Source organism: Cherax quadricarinatus, chromosome 18 (assembly GCF_038502225.1).
Source record: "Cherax quadricarinatus isolate ZL_2023a chromosome 18, ASM3850222v1, whole genome shotgun sequence".
In the NCBI taxonomy this organism is placed as follows: Eukaryota; Metazoa; Arthropoda; class Malacostraca; order Decapoda; family Parastacidae; genus Cherax; species Cherax quadricarinatus.
The window spans coordinates 14,738,097-14,754,000 of NC_091309.1; the positions used below are offsets into that span (position 1 = coordinate 14,738,097).

Here is a 15,904-nt window from a genome sequence, read left to right on the forward strand (position 1 = left end):
TGAAATCCAGAAGATCAATAATTATATAGATAAAGACGAGAATAAATTATGCAAGATCAGATTCGCTAATGACGTGGTCTTCAGACATCGTAATAAATAAATTCAAATTCAAATTCAAATTCAAAGTTTATTCTCTATAAGGATTACAATGCTGAGTTTACAGAAATTTGGTTATTGTGTGGTTTACATGTAGTAAAATTGTGATTACAGAGTGTACCACTAGAACGCTTAGCATGGCTAGGCATTTCGGGCAGACTTAGTTTTATTCTTAATTATAAAATATTACAAATTATGAGGTAAGTTGGTATTATGGCTAAGTGACTAAATACTAGTTTGTGAGTTTAGCAATGTGAATGCTTTTGTTTTGGCACAGTACATAGTTTCAGTATTGGAGTATCACAGGATTCATTATTTTAAGATTGAGATTAATATTTCTGTTTATGGTCAAATGGGTGAGTGAGTGTAAGTGTGAACCACTAGGTGGTATTCGTGGAGTTAGTTGATGGGGTGTATCAGGGAGATAAGATGTTTTCTAATGGTAGTTTTGAAGGTGATGAATGTGTCTGCAGTTCTAGAGTTCTCAGGTAGGGTATTCCAGATTTTAGGGCCTTTGACATACATTGAATTTTTGTAAAGGTTTAGTCGGACACGGGGAATGTCGTAGAGATGTTTGTGTCTGGTGTTATGCCTGTGGGTTCTGTCACAACTATCAAGAAAGCGTTTTAGGTCAAGGTTGATATTAGAGTTTAAGGCCCTGTAGATGTAGATTGCACAGTAGTAAGTGTGGATGTACTGAACTGGGAGTAAGTTTAGGTCTATGAAGAGTGGGGGGGTGTGTTGCCAGGGATGGGATTTAGTGATTATTCTTACTGCAGCTTTTTGTTGGGTTATTATTGGCTTTAGGTGAGTTGCTGCAGTTGATCCCCAAGCACAAATAGCATAGGTGAGGTATGGATAAATAAGTGAGTGGTATAGTGTGAGAAGGGCATTTTGCGGCACGTAGTATCGTATCGTATCTTGGAGAGGATCCCAACCGTTTTGGGTACTTTTTTGGTTATATGGGTGCTGAAATTCAGGTTGTTGTCAAGGTATAAGCCTAGGAATTTGCCCCCATTATTTCTGGTAATTAGAGTGTTGTCAATCTCAATGTTAATTTGTGCATCTCCTGCTCTGCTACTAAACATAATATAGTAGGTTTTGTCAGTGTTAAGCGTAAGTTTATTGGCTGTCATCCAAGTCGATATTTTAATCAGCTCCTCATTCACAATGGTGTTGAGGGTGGCAAGATTAGGGTGAGAGATGACATAAATCGTGTCATCAGCAAAGAGAATGGGTTTCAGGTGTTGAGATACGTTTGGAAGGTCATTGACGTATATGAGGAAGAGCAGGGGACCAAGGACACTAGGCCTGAGCTTGCTACCATCTGCAGCTCATAAGACTGCCATCCCCACGAGCCCCTTTGAGGCGGGGTAGATGGCAGACCAGAGGCTTAGCTTCTCCCTACGAGCCCCGTGAGGGCGGGGAATGTGGCTAGGCCTGGGGACACTTGGTCCCAAAGATGAGGAGGTACTTGTACCTCCTCCCATGGGAGACTTAAGTCTCGAGACACTCCCCAGATAGGGAGCCAAGGCCGGGTCACCACTACTTGGAAAAGACCCGGGCCGGGAGAATACCGGCGAAAAAAAAAAAAAAGACAAGGACACTTCCCTGCGGAACTCCAGTATCAAGTGGCCGTGTTGCTGATGCTGTGTCTTTAATGGTGACGTACTGATACCTATTAGTAATGTAAGATTTGAAATAAGCAAGCGCATGGCCTCTTATACCGTAATGATCAAGTTTGTGGAGTAGGATGTCGTGGTCTACTGTGTCAAAAGCTTTTCTTAGGTCAATAAAAATTCCTAGTGGATATTCCTTATTTTCCAATGCTGTGTAAAGCAGATCTAGCATTTTTATGATTGCATCATTAGTGCTTTTATTTTTCCTGAATCCAAATTGGCAGGGGTTGAGTATGTTTTGAGCCGTTATAAATGAATACAGTCTCCTGTGCACGAGTTTCTCAAAGATTTTGGATAGCAATGGTAAGTTTGATATTGGCCTATAGTTGTTTAAGTCTGTAGGGTCACCTCCTTTATATAAGTATTGGTGTAACCCTTGCCATCTTGAGTAGTTTCGGGAAGGTGCTAGTCTCTAGTGACTTGTTAAAAAGTAATGAAATAGCATGCGAAAGGACATGGGCCGCTCGCTTGTACAGTAATGGTGGGACATGAGACAGATTCCCCGAGTTATTTTTAAGTGACTTTATAATCTCAGTGACTTCCGTGGGCTCAGTTGGTGCAAGATAGAAGGAATTAGGGAAATTCCCATCTAGGTAGTCCCCGGCATGGGCATTGGTATTACCTGGAGTTTACCTGGAGAGAGTTCCGGGGGTCAACGCCCCCGCGGCCCGGTCTGTGACCAGGCCTCCTGGTGGATCAGAGCCTGATCAACCAGGCTGTTGCTGCTGGCTGCACGCAAACCAACGTACGAGCCACAGCCCGGCTGATCAGGAACTGACTTTAGGTGCTTGTCCAGTGCCAGCTTGAAGACTGCCAGGGGTCTGTTGGTAATCCCCCTTATGTGTGCTGGGAGGCAGTTGAACAGTTTCGGGCCCCTGACACTTATTGTATGGTCTCTTAACGTGCTAGTGACACCCCTGCTTTTCATTGGGGGGATGGTGCATCGTCTGCCAAGTCTTTTGCTTTCGTAGTGAGTGATTTTCGTGTGCAAGTTCGGTACTAGTCCCTCTAGGATTTTCCAGGTGTATATAATCATGTATCTCTCCCTCCTGCATTCCAGGGAATACAGGTTTAGGAACCTCAAGCGCTCCCAGTAATTGAGGTGTTTTATCTCCGTTATGCGCGCCGTGAAGGTTCTCTGTACATTTTCTAGGTCAGCAATTTCACCTGCCTTGAAAGGTGCTGTTAGTGTGCAGCAATATTCCAGCCTAGATAGAACAAGTGACCTGAAGAGTGTCATCATGGGCTTGGCCTCCCTAGTTTTGAAGGTTCTCATTATCCATCCTGTCATTTTTCTAGCAGATGCGATTGATACAATGTTATGGTCCTTGAAGGTGAGATCCTCCGACATGATCACTCCCAGGTCTTTGACGTTGGTATGTGGGATTTTACTGGCGAGATTAGATCCTATGGTTGAGAAGAAGTCATTTATCTTGTTAGCTGTGTCAGTGGGATGTAGTGGTGTTTCATTAGGTTTAGTTAGGACAATATTCTTGGTTTTTCTCAGTTTGTGGGTCCCTAGAATCTGAGAGTGTGTTTTCCAGGTCTTTTTTATATCTCCTCTAGTGTCTGTGAATCTACTGGCCCGGTGGCCTGGTGGCTAAAGCTCCCGCTTCACACGGAGGGCCCGGGTTCGATTCCCGGCGGGTGGAAACATTCGACACGTTTGCTTACACCTGTTGTCCTGTTCACCTAGCAGCAAATAGGTACCTGGGTGTTAGTCGACTGGTGTGGGTCGCATCCTGGGGGACAAGATTAAGGACCCCAATGGAAATAAGTTAGACAGTCCTCGATGACACACTGACTTTCTTGGGTTATCCTGGGTGGCTAACCCTCCGGGGTTAAAAATCCGAACGAAATCTTATCTTATCTTATCTTATAGTTGTTTTGCTTTCTTAATTACTTTGGTGAGAGCTGATGAATAGTGTTTAAGAATATCTTTGTGTATTAAGCCCTGTCTATATTGCTTTTCATATTGGTGTTTCTTGTCAATGGATTTCAGAATGGTGCTGGTTAGCCATGGGCAACCAAGCCGTTTGTTTGTGATCTGTTTTGTTTTTATAGGACAATGTTTGTTGTATAGTCTAAGTAATTTGTTAAGAAAAATGTCTGTCCAGTCATCAATACCATTGGCCTTGGAGAATTCTGTAGGCCAATCAACAGTCTCTAGGTCAGCTGTGAACTTCCTTACTGAGGCCTCGTCATGGAGTCTAAATGAGACTTTGTTGTATTCAAGTGGTGGTTTACTAATGTTTGTCAGGAGGAAGGTAGGGTAGTGGTCTGTAGTGCTATCTGTGATTATCCCTGATTTAAGGGGGGCTAGTATATTGGTCCATATGTGGTCTATTATGGTTGCACTTGTCTCAGTGAGCCTGGTTGGTTTAGTTATTGTTGGTATGAGAAGTGTGTTGTTCATATTGTTGATGAAATCAGTTACAGGCTGATCATCTAGTAAGCCAAGGTTGATGTTGAAGTCTCCAGCTAAGAGAAGGTGGTGCTTATTCATTTGTCTGTTTGTTATTAGTGACTTTAATTTCTCACTGAAATTTGGGATGTTTGTGTGAGGTATCCGGTAAATGGCACCGATTGTTATAGGCGTCTTAAGGTTATTTACAGTAAAATTAGCAAAAATGTATTCCCCATATTCATCACTAAAGCAAGTGGTGCTAAGACAAGATAATTGGTTAGAGTAATAGATTGCAATACCACCCCCAACTTGGTTTGGTCTGCAGTTGTGAATTGCTGTGTATCCTGGTAGAGGGTAGATATCTATTGTGTCCTGCTTAAGCCAGGTCTCAGTAAGAATAATGCAGGAGAAGGGTGTCTTTAGTGATTCAAGGAGTGCTAGGAGGTCATCATAGTGTTTGCTTAAGGACCTGATGTTGTAGTTAAGTACTGATAGACTTTTAGCATTGTTTAGGATAGTGGTGGCTTGTGATGCTGTGTAATAAAGGCAGTTACTTTCCAATAGGTCATCCGTCCCTGAAGAGCTGTTTTAAGAGTTATAATGAGGTGTAAGGAGGAACTTAGCAAACCACTGGCTAGTCTTTTCAACAAATCACTACAAAAGGGTATCATACAAGATAAATGGAAAAAGTACCAGTTTACGGAGTGGGAGATTGGCCTATAATTTGAAGCTAAGGACCTATCAGCCTAATGCCAACTGTGGGGAAAATTGATGGAATTAATAACTACAGATTATTTGAGGCATTACACCAAGATAAATAAATACGTATAGTATATGGATGGAGTTCAGCAAGGCAAACTAGAACTTACAAATCTCAAGCTTGAAATCAATCAATAGGGGCATTCTCCAGTTACTGCATGGAAACCAGTACCAATTTTTTTTAACTGTTGAGTTAATCTGCAAATTTGCACCTCTGTGACTCGAACTTACTGGAAAGCATCTTTCTCAGAATATGCATCAGACCTTAAATAGATCCCTGAGCATTTAAATGTGGCAATAATTGGATCAACCTGGTGGCTAAAGCTCCCGCTTCACACATGGAGGGCCCGGGTTCGATTCCTGGCGGGTGGAAACATTTCGACACTTTTCCTTACACCTGTTGTCCTGTTCACCTAGCAGCAAATAGGTACCTAGGTGTTAGTTGACTGGTGTGGGTCGCATCCTGGGGGACAAGATTAAGGACCCCAATGGAAATAAGTTAGAAAGTCCTCGATGACGCACTGACTTTCTTGGGTTATCCTGGGTGGCTAACCCTCCGGGGTTAAAAATCCGAACGAAATCTTATCTTATCTTATAATAGCACACTGTGTTAAAAATTTGAATCCGATCAGACGAGGTGTTCTCGCGTTATAAAGGAAAACATGACAAAAAAGTTTAAGTAACCACTCCAGTACCCCCCTCTGGGTTATACCTAATGTGTATAGATGCCCTCTTCAATCCTGTATCCTTGTATATAACAAACTCTTTAAACAATTAAAAATATCAAGAAAATTTTATATCAGAAAAGCCTATACGTTCAGTTGACCTTGAAAATATTTTCGAGTTACTCTAATAATAATTGTAGAAAATACTGTATATTTTCCAAAAATACAGTGGACCCCCGGTTAACGATATTTTTTCACTCCAGAAGTATGTTCAGGTGCCAGTACTGACCGAATTTTTTCCCATAAGGAATATTGTGAAGTAGATTAGTCCATTTCAGACCCCCAAACATACACATACAACCGCACTTACATAAATACACTTACATAATTGGTCGCATTCGGAGGTGATCGTTATGCGGGGGTCCACTGTACAGTGTATTTTGTATGTAAATTGATGGAATATATTGTAGGTAATAAAAATTTATTGGTAAATAAATAAAGAACCAGCAATGGGTGAGCGTCGCTGGAGAAGGGTCGCCATGTTTTGAATTGACTGAGACAAACGTTAGTGAAAATCGGAAGAATTTTCGTCGCTCTAGGGGTTATATTGGGCTTAAAACCTCTCAAATAGGAGTTGAAATTGTTGGATTTGCAGTCCTGCATAACGTGAGCATTAAGCAGATGGACAGAACAGCTTTGGAACCCCAGCTAAGTTGTCTATTTATGTTGAAATTCTGGGCAGTATTTTCTTCAAAATTTTAGGCAGGTGGTTCTGTGTGTGACACACCGTAATCTCTAGACTAATTGGCGAGTCTTATTATTATAAATTCTCCTTCAATGTATATGTATTCATTTTTTAAATTTAATATACAGTCCAGATATTTGTATTAATGTTTTTACCAGAATTCCTGGTGATGTATATTTCATTTGAAATTAATATAGATCCAGAGTGACTTGTGGAGATATCACAGTAGTAGGTATCAAAGGGGGACATTTTTTGCAACCTAGGTGTCCTAAAATTCCTACATGTCTCTGCCCCTCAAGGAAGGTTCCTTGATGCTGGTGAGGGGCTCTTGATCTAAGGAATTGGATCTGTGCTCCAGTTCCCTGAATTAAACCTGAATGCCTTCCACATCCCCCCACAGGCGCTGTATAATCCTATGGGTTTCGCGCTTCCCCCTGGATTATAATAATAATAATACATGTCTCTGTAACTTTGATAAAGAATAATTATCTTCGTTACCATTTACTGGTATGTATCTAATGAGATTCATCCAAGTAAATTTAATTTTCCACAATAATAACAAAGTCAAGGCTCTCAGGCCACAGTGGATGGTGGCCTGGTGGCAAAAGTTCTTGCTTCACACACTGAGGGGTCCGGGTTCAATTCCCGGCAAGGGTGAAAACATTAGGTGTGTTCCCTTACATTGGTTGTCTGTGTTCACCAATCAGTAAAATGGGTACCTGGGAGTTAGTTGACTAGTGTGGGTTGTATTCTGGGACAAAACTGACCTAAATGCCCGAAATGCTTTGCATAACAATCTTCTTTCTATATACTGTTGTAGTATGTTATTGATATCAGCTAGGCCTGTATACCTTGTACATGTACTTGTAGAAATAAAGATACATGTATTATTATTATTTCTTTACATTCAACAAGGCTACAGGGTTTCAGATCCTTGGTTCAGTATATTGGTATGTTAGCCACCATGTCCAATGACCCTGTGGTGGAGAAACTGTCCATGGTTTTGCAAGGTCTCCTCATTTTAACTGCAGCACTCTTAGTTTCGACGAGGCCAGCCGCTAGACTTTTCAAAATCGACATTACTTTTTGGAAAAGAAACCAATGTACGTATATCCCCTGTATTTCCAATCTCAGTGATACTCTTTTTTTTTTATCCTATGTTCTTATTAATAATGCTCATTTGAATTTGCAGATGCCAAGATAAAGACATGGGAGGTAATGGTGGAGTTAATGGGCTTCATAATCCTGAATTTGAAAGCCATTTTCCTCCTGTTCCTCGATGTTTACTACCTTATTATACCCCCTGAGGAGAGGTCATTACAGGGGCAGCTGGTATTGGTGAGTACATGTTAATATAATGCAAAGCATTTAACCACAAATCTTGCACTGTTGTCCCTGTTCACCTAGCAGTAAATATGTACAGCCTCTCCTCACTTAATAACAGTTCCATTCCTGAGACCACGTTGGCAAATGAATTTATTTAACTACCACAAAATCACCGACACAAATTTACCGACAAATTCACAGACACAAATTCACTCCCATTATAATGGTAGTGAATTTGTGTCAACTATCTTTGATATTGTTTTAATGTCACCATTGCACCATTTATACCATTTCTGGTATATTTCTTAATGTTTATACTGTATAGCGCAATAAACAGAATAGAGGAAATCAGCTCTGATATACATTATTTAGGCACGTATACAGGTCAGAGAGTCCGTCGTAAGTCCGAGGCTTCGGTAAACGAGTACCTCACTAAGTGAGGAGAGGCTGTATGTACTACCACTACACTGTACTAGACTATACTGTACTAATACTATACTATACTATATTATACTAATACTATATTATACTAATACTATATTATACTAATACTATATTATACTAATACTATATTATACTAATACTACTACCACCATCACCAGTACTGCAGTTGAGAATCCTTTATTCAAAATGCTTGGGACGAAATATTTTGGATGTTGAAATATTTGTATATTTGCATCTGTAAAATGGGACAGCTTGGGAATGGGACCCAAGTCTAAACATGGTACTGTACTGTACAGGTACTGTACTGTACAGGTACTGTACCAGAAAAAATGATCAGTGCTTACAAAAAAAGAAGATAAATGCAGGCCCAGACTATGCTGGTAGATTTTCATCAGCAACAATCTTGGTGAATACATCAATGAATTTCTCTGCTGCTTCATGATCAATAGATGCTTTATCACCACTAATCTTTAAATATTTAATGCTGTGCCTTTTCTCAAATTTTTATAACTAGCCAGCCGAATATTCATAGTGTTGTGTAGCTAGATTGCTAGTGCACTCAGCTTACACACTGAGGCCCTTGGTTGGATCCCCAATACAGGTAGAAACATTCAGGCATTTTACCTTAAGACACCTGCTGTCTCTGTTCACCTAGCAGTAGATAAGTGCCTGGGTGTTAGTCGACTGTTGGTAGCATCTTGGGGACTAAATTGACGTAATTTGCTTGAAATGTAAGTTAGTTTATTCAGGTATAGGTACACATAAATAGTTACATAAATTATCATATATAGCAGCACATGTGTAGATTACCTAGGATAACCCCAAAAATAGTCAGTGACTTATTTTCATTGTTCTGCCTAACAAGGGGTTTTCTACATAGTAGTATGTCATTTGATGTCACTAGGCCTATATAGGTTGTACATGTACTTGTAAAAATAAAGACTATTATTCTGTGAATCATGGCCTGGTGGCAAAAGCTCTCACCTCACATGGTGAGGGTCCGGGTTCGATTCCCGGCAAAGGGGTGGAAAGATTGGATGTGTTTCCTTACATCGGTTATCTGTGTGCACCCATCAGTAAAATGGGTACCTGGGTGTTAGTTGACTGGTGTGGGTCACATCATGGAATGAAAACTGACCTAATTTGCCTGAAATGCTCTGCATAACAAGCAGCTTTTTGTATAGTAGTACAGTATGTCATTGATGTCAGTTAGGCCTGTATACGTACCTTGTACATGTACCTGTAGTAAATAAAGATATTATTATTATTATAAAGTTCTTTTCCTTCTTTTTAGTAATTTATACAGGAGAAGGGGTTACTAGCCCATTACTCCTGGCACCTAGTCACCTCCTACTACACACACAGCTTACGGAGGAAGAATTCTGTTCCACTTCCCCCGTGTAAGCAAGGCAACATTTATGAAAGGATTCAAGGAAACCATCAGGCCAGATTTGAGTCCTAGAGATGGGAAGTACAGTGTCTGCACTCTGAAGGAGGGGTGTTAATGTTGCAGTTTTATAACTAGTGTAGGCATGCCTCTGGCAAGACAGTGATGGAGTGAATGATGATGAAAGTTTTTCTTTTTCAGGCCACCCTGCCTTAGTGGGAAACAGCTGACATGTTATAATAATATTATTATTATTAAGATAGATTTTTGCTCATTTCATGCTCAGCATTCCATTAAGCAGAATATTCTCACTTCAGCACTGATGAATCCACTCCATCAATTCACAATCAAGATCTTCGTTTTTCCCTCGATAGAATGTTTTTCTCTTTTTCATTAACTTATGTTCATCACTGTCACCGTAGAACTTCAACAGTTTGTCCTTCTGTTTACAGTAATACTACTCCCTCCTTTATCTCTACCGCTCTTGCCCCATTCCGTCTTGTATGTATATACTAGCTCCCTTCCCTTCGTGCTTGTGTGTGTGCACACACCAAACAAGAGGGCCCCCACTTTACAGCACCTTGCTTAGAGTGTTTCACTAATGCAGCAGTTTTAAATTATACCGAGACTTCATTTATTTCAGACTTCCTACAATAAATATATTCACCACTCACTATAAACTAAGGACAATAATATTTTAAGTGATGTGTACATATATTGTATATGCATTTTTGAGGCCTAGCTCTATTGCTCACTTAATATATGTTAGTGTAAACATATCAGGCTTTTGACTTTACAGCAGTATCCTAGAACCTAATCTGCTGTATAAGTAGGGCCTGCTTGTACACATGTATGCATGTTTTACTGTATTTTTTTTTATTTTTGTTTTACACCGTTCATCTCCTACTGAGGTAGGGTGACCTGACAAAAAATACTTTCACCATCACTCATTCAATCACTGTCTTGCCAGATATGCCTTAACATTACAGTTTGGATGGTCCTTCAAACCTTAATGTTCCTGCCTCTCCTTTAGAATGAAGGCATTGTACTTATTTACCACCTACATGACTCAAGGCCTGCTACCCAGTTTCCCTGAATCCCTTCATAAATGTTACCTTGCTCACACTTCAATAGCACGTCAAATTTAATCAGTGATAACCAAAAACAGTACAGTACTGTACTGCATTAGACTTAATACTTATTGCCAAAAATTACATTAACAGGTCACTGGAGCTGGCCAAAACCTGGGTCGAGAGCTATCACTGCAGTTGGCACGTTTAGGAGCGAAGATGATTCTCTTGGATGTTAATGAAGTGAGTTTTTTTGCTGTTCAAGGAAGAAATAATTACAATAATTGTGTTCAAGAAGAAAATGACATAGTATGTGCTTGACAAATTTAATAGGAAAGTTTGACTATTTCCCATTCTTGTCTAAATATTTATTGTCAAGAACTAAAAGGCACAATACCATGACTGGAACAATACACATATAAGCCACACAGGAGAAACTTATGATAATGTTTCAGTCTGACTTGGACTAGCAAATGGTTCAGTGTGAATGGTTTGTGCAGCATTACTTGTAGCTTATTCACCAAATGCTTCTTACATGAGGCCCATTTGTAAAATACTGTACAGCATTTAAAAATGTGGAAAAATCTTGTGCATTTCAGATTTTTATTATTTTTTGGCTAGGAACAAAATAAGATTACTGCAGACATGATCCGTGATGCTGGGGGCGAGGCTTACAGTTTTACTTGTGATGTATCAGACCAAAAGTCTGTCGCTGCAATTGGTACCAAGGTAAGTGGCTTTCAGCTAAATCATTTAAATGTTTTGTTGTCAAGAAAATGATGTTCCTTAGTCATAATAAATCTAAGTACATATATTTTTATGGTGAGGTCCACTTCTGTACCGGAGCACTTTGTTCCTTTCTTTTTTCCCTGCTCAGATTTGAGCATTGTTTCATTTCTCGAAACTGGGAAGGAAAAACATTATTATCTTAGGCTATGTTGACCCACAACCGCAAGGACTCGGATCCAATTCTGGGTGGAAGAGGTGTGTGGGCCAAGTCGAGCACTTGCTGCCCCTGTTCACCTAAAAGTAAATAAATACACTCTGTACCTAGTATGTAGTTAGTCTCTTAAGGCAAAGGCTGTCAAAAGATCTCAATCATGCTGCTTAGTTTTCTTGGATTATCCTAGGTTATTAATTCAACTTTTTTTCATGTTCACTCTACAGTAAGTAACGAAATTTGCGGAACAAAATTACTTATTCATTGAATGTAAAGATTCAAGCCATTGGTCTGGCAGATTTGAGATTGCCAGCCCAGTGTGCTTAGCCACTGAGTTACAGAAAGTTTTAAGGATTCTCCAACCTGATTTACTCAGAAGTTAAAGATGGCCACATCAGATACCCTATCAGAAGTATTTATGAGCCCTTGACTTCCAGCAGGCAGTGACCAGCCTGTATTTAAAGCTGAACAAAAGTACTTCTCTCAGTGACTACCTGGGAGTTTGTTCCACTCATCTACAACTCTATTCCCAAACCAGTACACCCCAGTATTCTTTCTAAATCTAAATTTCTCAAACTTGCATCCATTGTTGTGATTACTGTCTTGGTTAGACATTTTCAACACACTATTCACGCCCTCCCATCCCCTTTATTTACTCCTGTTTTCCATTTGTACATTTCAATCATATCTTCCCTGGAAGTTTGCCTGGAGTTTACCTGGAGAGAGTTCCGGGGGTCAACGCCCCAGCGGCCCGGTCTGTGACCAGGCCTCCTGGTGGATCAGAGCCTGATCAACCAGGCTGTTGCTGCTGGCTGCACGCAAACCAACGTACGAGCCACAGCCCGGCTGATCAGGAACCGACTTTAGGTGCTTGTCCAGTGCCAGCTTGAAGACTGCCTGGGGTCTGTTGGTAATCCCCCTTATGTGTGCTGGGAGGCAGTTGAACAGTCTCGGGCCCCTGACACTTATTGTATAGTCTCTTAACGTGCTAGTGACACCTCTGCTCTTCATTGGGGGGATGGTGCATCGTCTGCCAAGTCTTTTGCTTTTGTAGTGAGTGATTTTCTTGTGCAAGTTCGGTACTAGTCCCTCTAGGATTTTCCAGGTGTATATAATCATGTATCTCTCCCTCCTGCATTCCAGGGAATACAGGTTCAGGAACCTCAAGCGCTCCCAGTAATTGAGGTGTTTTATCTCCGTTATGCGCGCCGTGAAGATACTCTGTACATTTTCTAGGTCGGCAATTTCACCTGCCTTGAAAGGTGCTGTCAGTGTGCAGCAATATTCCAGCCTAGATAGAACAAGTGACCTGAAGAGTGTCATCATGGGCTTGGCATCCCTAGTTTTGAAGGTTCTTATTATCCACCCTGTCATTTTTCTAGCAGATGCGATTGATACAATGTTATGGTCCTTGAAGGTGAGATCCTTCGGCATGATCACTCCCAGGTCTTTGACGTTGGTGTTTCGCTCTATTTTGTGGCCAGAATTTGTTTTGTGCTCTGATGAAGATTTAATTTCCTCGTGTTTACCATATCTGAGTAATTGAAATTTCTCATCGTTGAACTTCATATTGTTTTCTGCAGCCCACTGAAAGATTTGGTTGATGTCTGCCTGGAGCCTTGCAGTGTCTGCAATGGAAGACATTGTCATGCAGATTCGGGTGTCATCTGCAAAGGAAGACACGGTGCTGTGGCTGACATCCTTGTCTATGTCAGATTTGAGGATGAGGAACAAGATGGGAGCGAGTACTGTGCCTTGTGGAACAGAGCTTTTCACCGTAGCTGCCTCGGACTTTACTCTGTTGACTACTACTCTCTGTGTTCTGTTAGTGAGGAAATTATAGATCCATCGACTAACTTTTCCTGTTATTCCTTTAGCACGCATTTTGTGCACTATTACGCCATGGTCACACTTGTCGAAGGCTTTTGCAAAGTCTGTATATATTACATCTGCATTCTTTTTGTCTTCTAGTGCATCTAGGACCTTGTCGTAGTGATCCAATAGTTGAGACAGACAGGAGCGACCTTTTCTAAACCCATGTTGTCCTGGGTTGTGTAATTGATGGGTTTGTAGATGGGTGGTGATCTTGATATGGGATGTTAGTGCTATCGGTCTGTAGTTCTTTGCTATTGCTTTACTGCCACCTTTGTGGAGTGGGGCTATGTCTGTTGTTTTTAGTAACTGTGGGACAACCCCCGTGTCCATGCTCCCTCTCCATAGGATGGTAAAAGCTCGCGATAGGGGCTTCTTGCAGTTCTTGATGAACACGGAGTTCCATGAGTCTGGCCCTGGGGCAGAGTGCATGGGCATGCCATTTATCGCCTGTTCGAAGTCATTTGGCATCAGGATAACATCAGATAGGCTTGTGTTAACAGAATTCTGTGGCTCTCTCATAAAAAATTCATTTTGATCTTCGATTCTCAGTCTGGTTAGCGGCTTGCTAAAAACTGAGTCATATTGGGACTTGAGTAGCTCACTCATTTCCTTGCTGTCATCTGTGTAGGACCCATCTTGTTTAAGTAGGGGCCCAATACTGGACGTTGTTCTCGACTTTGATTTGGTATAGGAGAAGAAATACTTTGGGTTTCTTTCGATTTCATTTATGGCTTTTGGTTCTTCCCGCGATTCCTGACTCCTATAAGATTCCTTTAGCTTAAGTTCGATGCTTGCTATTTCTCTGACCAGTGACTCCCTACGCATTTCAGATATATTGACCTCTTTTAGCCGCTCTGTTATTCTTTTCTGTCACCTGTAAAGGGAGCGCCTGTCTCTTTCTATTTTATATCTACTCCTCCTTTTTCTTTGAGGAATAAGCCTTGTGCATACATCGAGTGCCACCAAGTTAATCTGTTCTAGGCATAAGTTGGGGTCTGTGTTGCTTAGTATATCTTCCCAGCTTATATCGGTTAGGACTTGGTTTACTTGGTCCCACTTTATGTTTTTGTTATTAAAGTTGAATTTGGTGAATGCTCCCTCGTGACTAATCTCATTATGTCGGTCTGGGGCTCCGCGCATACATGTCTGAACCTCAATTATGTTGTGATCTGAGTATGTTGTTTTTGATATGGTGACATTTTGTATCAGATCATCATTGTTAGTGAAGATGAGGTCTAGTGTATTCTCCAGTTTAGTAGGCTCTATTATTTGCTGGTTTAAATTGAATTTTGCGCAGAGATTTAAAAGCTCGTGTGTGTGTGTGAGTTCTCATCAGAGCTGCCTCCTGGTGTTATTACTGCAACAACATTATTTGCTATATTTCTCCATTTTAGGTGCCTTAAGTTGAAATCCCCCAGGAGCAAGATGTTAGGGGCAGGCGCTGGCAGATTTTCCAGACTGGTCAATTTTGAACAGCTGTTCCTGGAATTTCTGGGATGTTGCATCCGGAGGCTTGTAGACTACCACAATGACTAGGTTTTGGTTCTCGATCTTTACTGCTAAAACTTCGACTACATCAATTGAGGCATTAAGCAGTTCTGTGCAAACAAGTGACTCTGCTATGTACAGGCCAACCCCCCCCCTTTTGCCTGTTCACTCTGTCGCATCTATATAGATTGTAACCTGGGATCCATATTTCGTTGTCCAAGTGATCCTTTATGTGGGTCTCAGTGAAAGCCACGAACATTGCATTTGCCTCTGCAAGCAGTCCACAGATGAAAGGTATTTTGTTGTTTGTTGCTGGCTTTAGACCCTGTATATTTGCAAAGAAGAATTTCATCGGACTGGTGGTATTGTTGGTACTGGGGGGGATTTTTTTTCCGGCATTAGTATCTGTATCTGTTGGTTTGGAGTGGAGGCCATCGACTGTGGTTCCACTCCAGGAATGACTGGATTTGGTGTACGATTTCTGCCATTTCCTGCCAGTTTTTTTTCCTTCCTGGCACTAAAAAACCTCTCCCTCTTGAGTGGTTGTGGCTAATCAGGTTTTCCCATGGCCTGGATGTTTTGTATCTTTTTGTCCCCTTTAGATGGTGTGCCTGGCAATTTAAGTTATAGCACAGTCTTTCCTGTACTGAAGAGGTACACATTTCAGGGTGAAAAAGCTTACAGGAAGGGAGTTTGCATTTTCCTGTTGTCATATGGGCACAGCATTTTCTAGGGTGGTCATAGTTGCACGTCCCATCTGTTTTTCCAGATTTCCCATGCCTGCAGATACCAAGTGCATAGTATGTGCACAGGCTTGGTTTCTGTTTGCCTTGGGTTTCTGTGACTGTATTCCCTGTTGGTGCATGTTTACCTGTCTTATTCCTATCCTCACTAGCACCAACAATGGAGCTCTCACCAGTTGTTTTTGGTAATATATCCTCACTATTGCTAGTGGAGTCCTCTTGTTTGCTATTTCCTGTGGTATTACTAGTTTGCAATATTGGTTGATTGCTGTCTACCAAC

The 15,904-nt window shown here is 41.0% G+C and overlaps 1 protein-coding gene across 7 annotated transcripts in view; it reads left to right on the plus strand.

The window, feature by feature from the left end:
• Positions 1–15,904, plus strand: part of LOC128689408 (epidermal retinol dehydrogenase 2) — a 90,618-nt gene that overhangs the window by 60,641 nt on the left and 14,073 nt on the right. For 4 of the 7 annotated variants that reach the window (XM_053777642.2, XM_070086267.1, XM_070086266.1 and 1 more), the window contains exons 2-4: positions 7,544–7,689; positions 10,732–10,821; positions 11,200–11,307. In XM_053777642.2, coding sequence (XP_053633617.1) covers positions 7,544–7,689; positions 10,732–10,821; positions 11,200–11,307 — 344 coding nt within the window. Of the gene's footprint in view, positions 1–1,986; positions 2,079–4,116; positions 4,267–7,281; positions 7,455–7,543; positions 7,690–10,731; positions 10,822–11,199; positions 11,308–15,904 lie in introns of those variants that run through there. The other 3 variants (XM_053777643.2, XM_070086268.1, XM_053777640.2) reach the window with 3 other exon arrangements.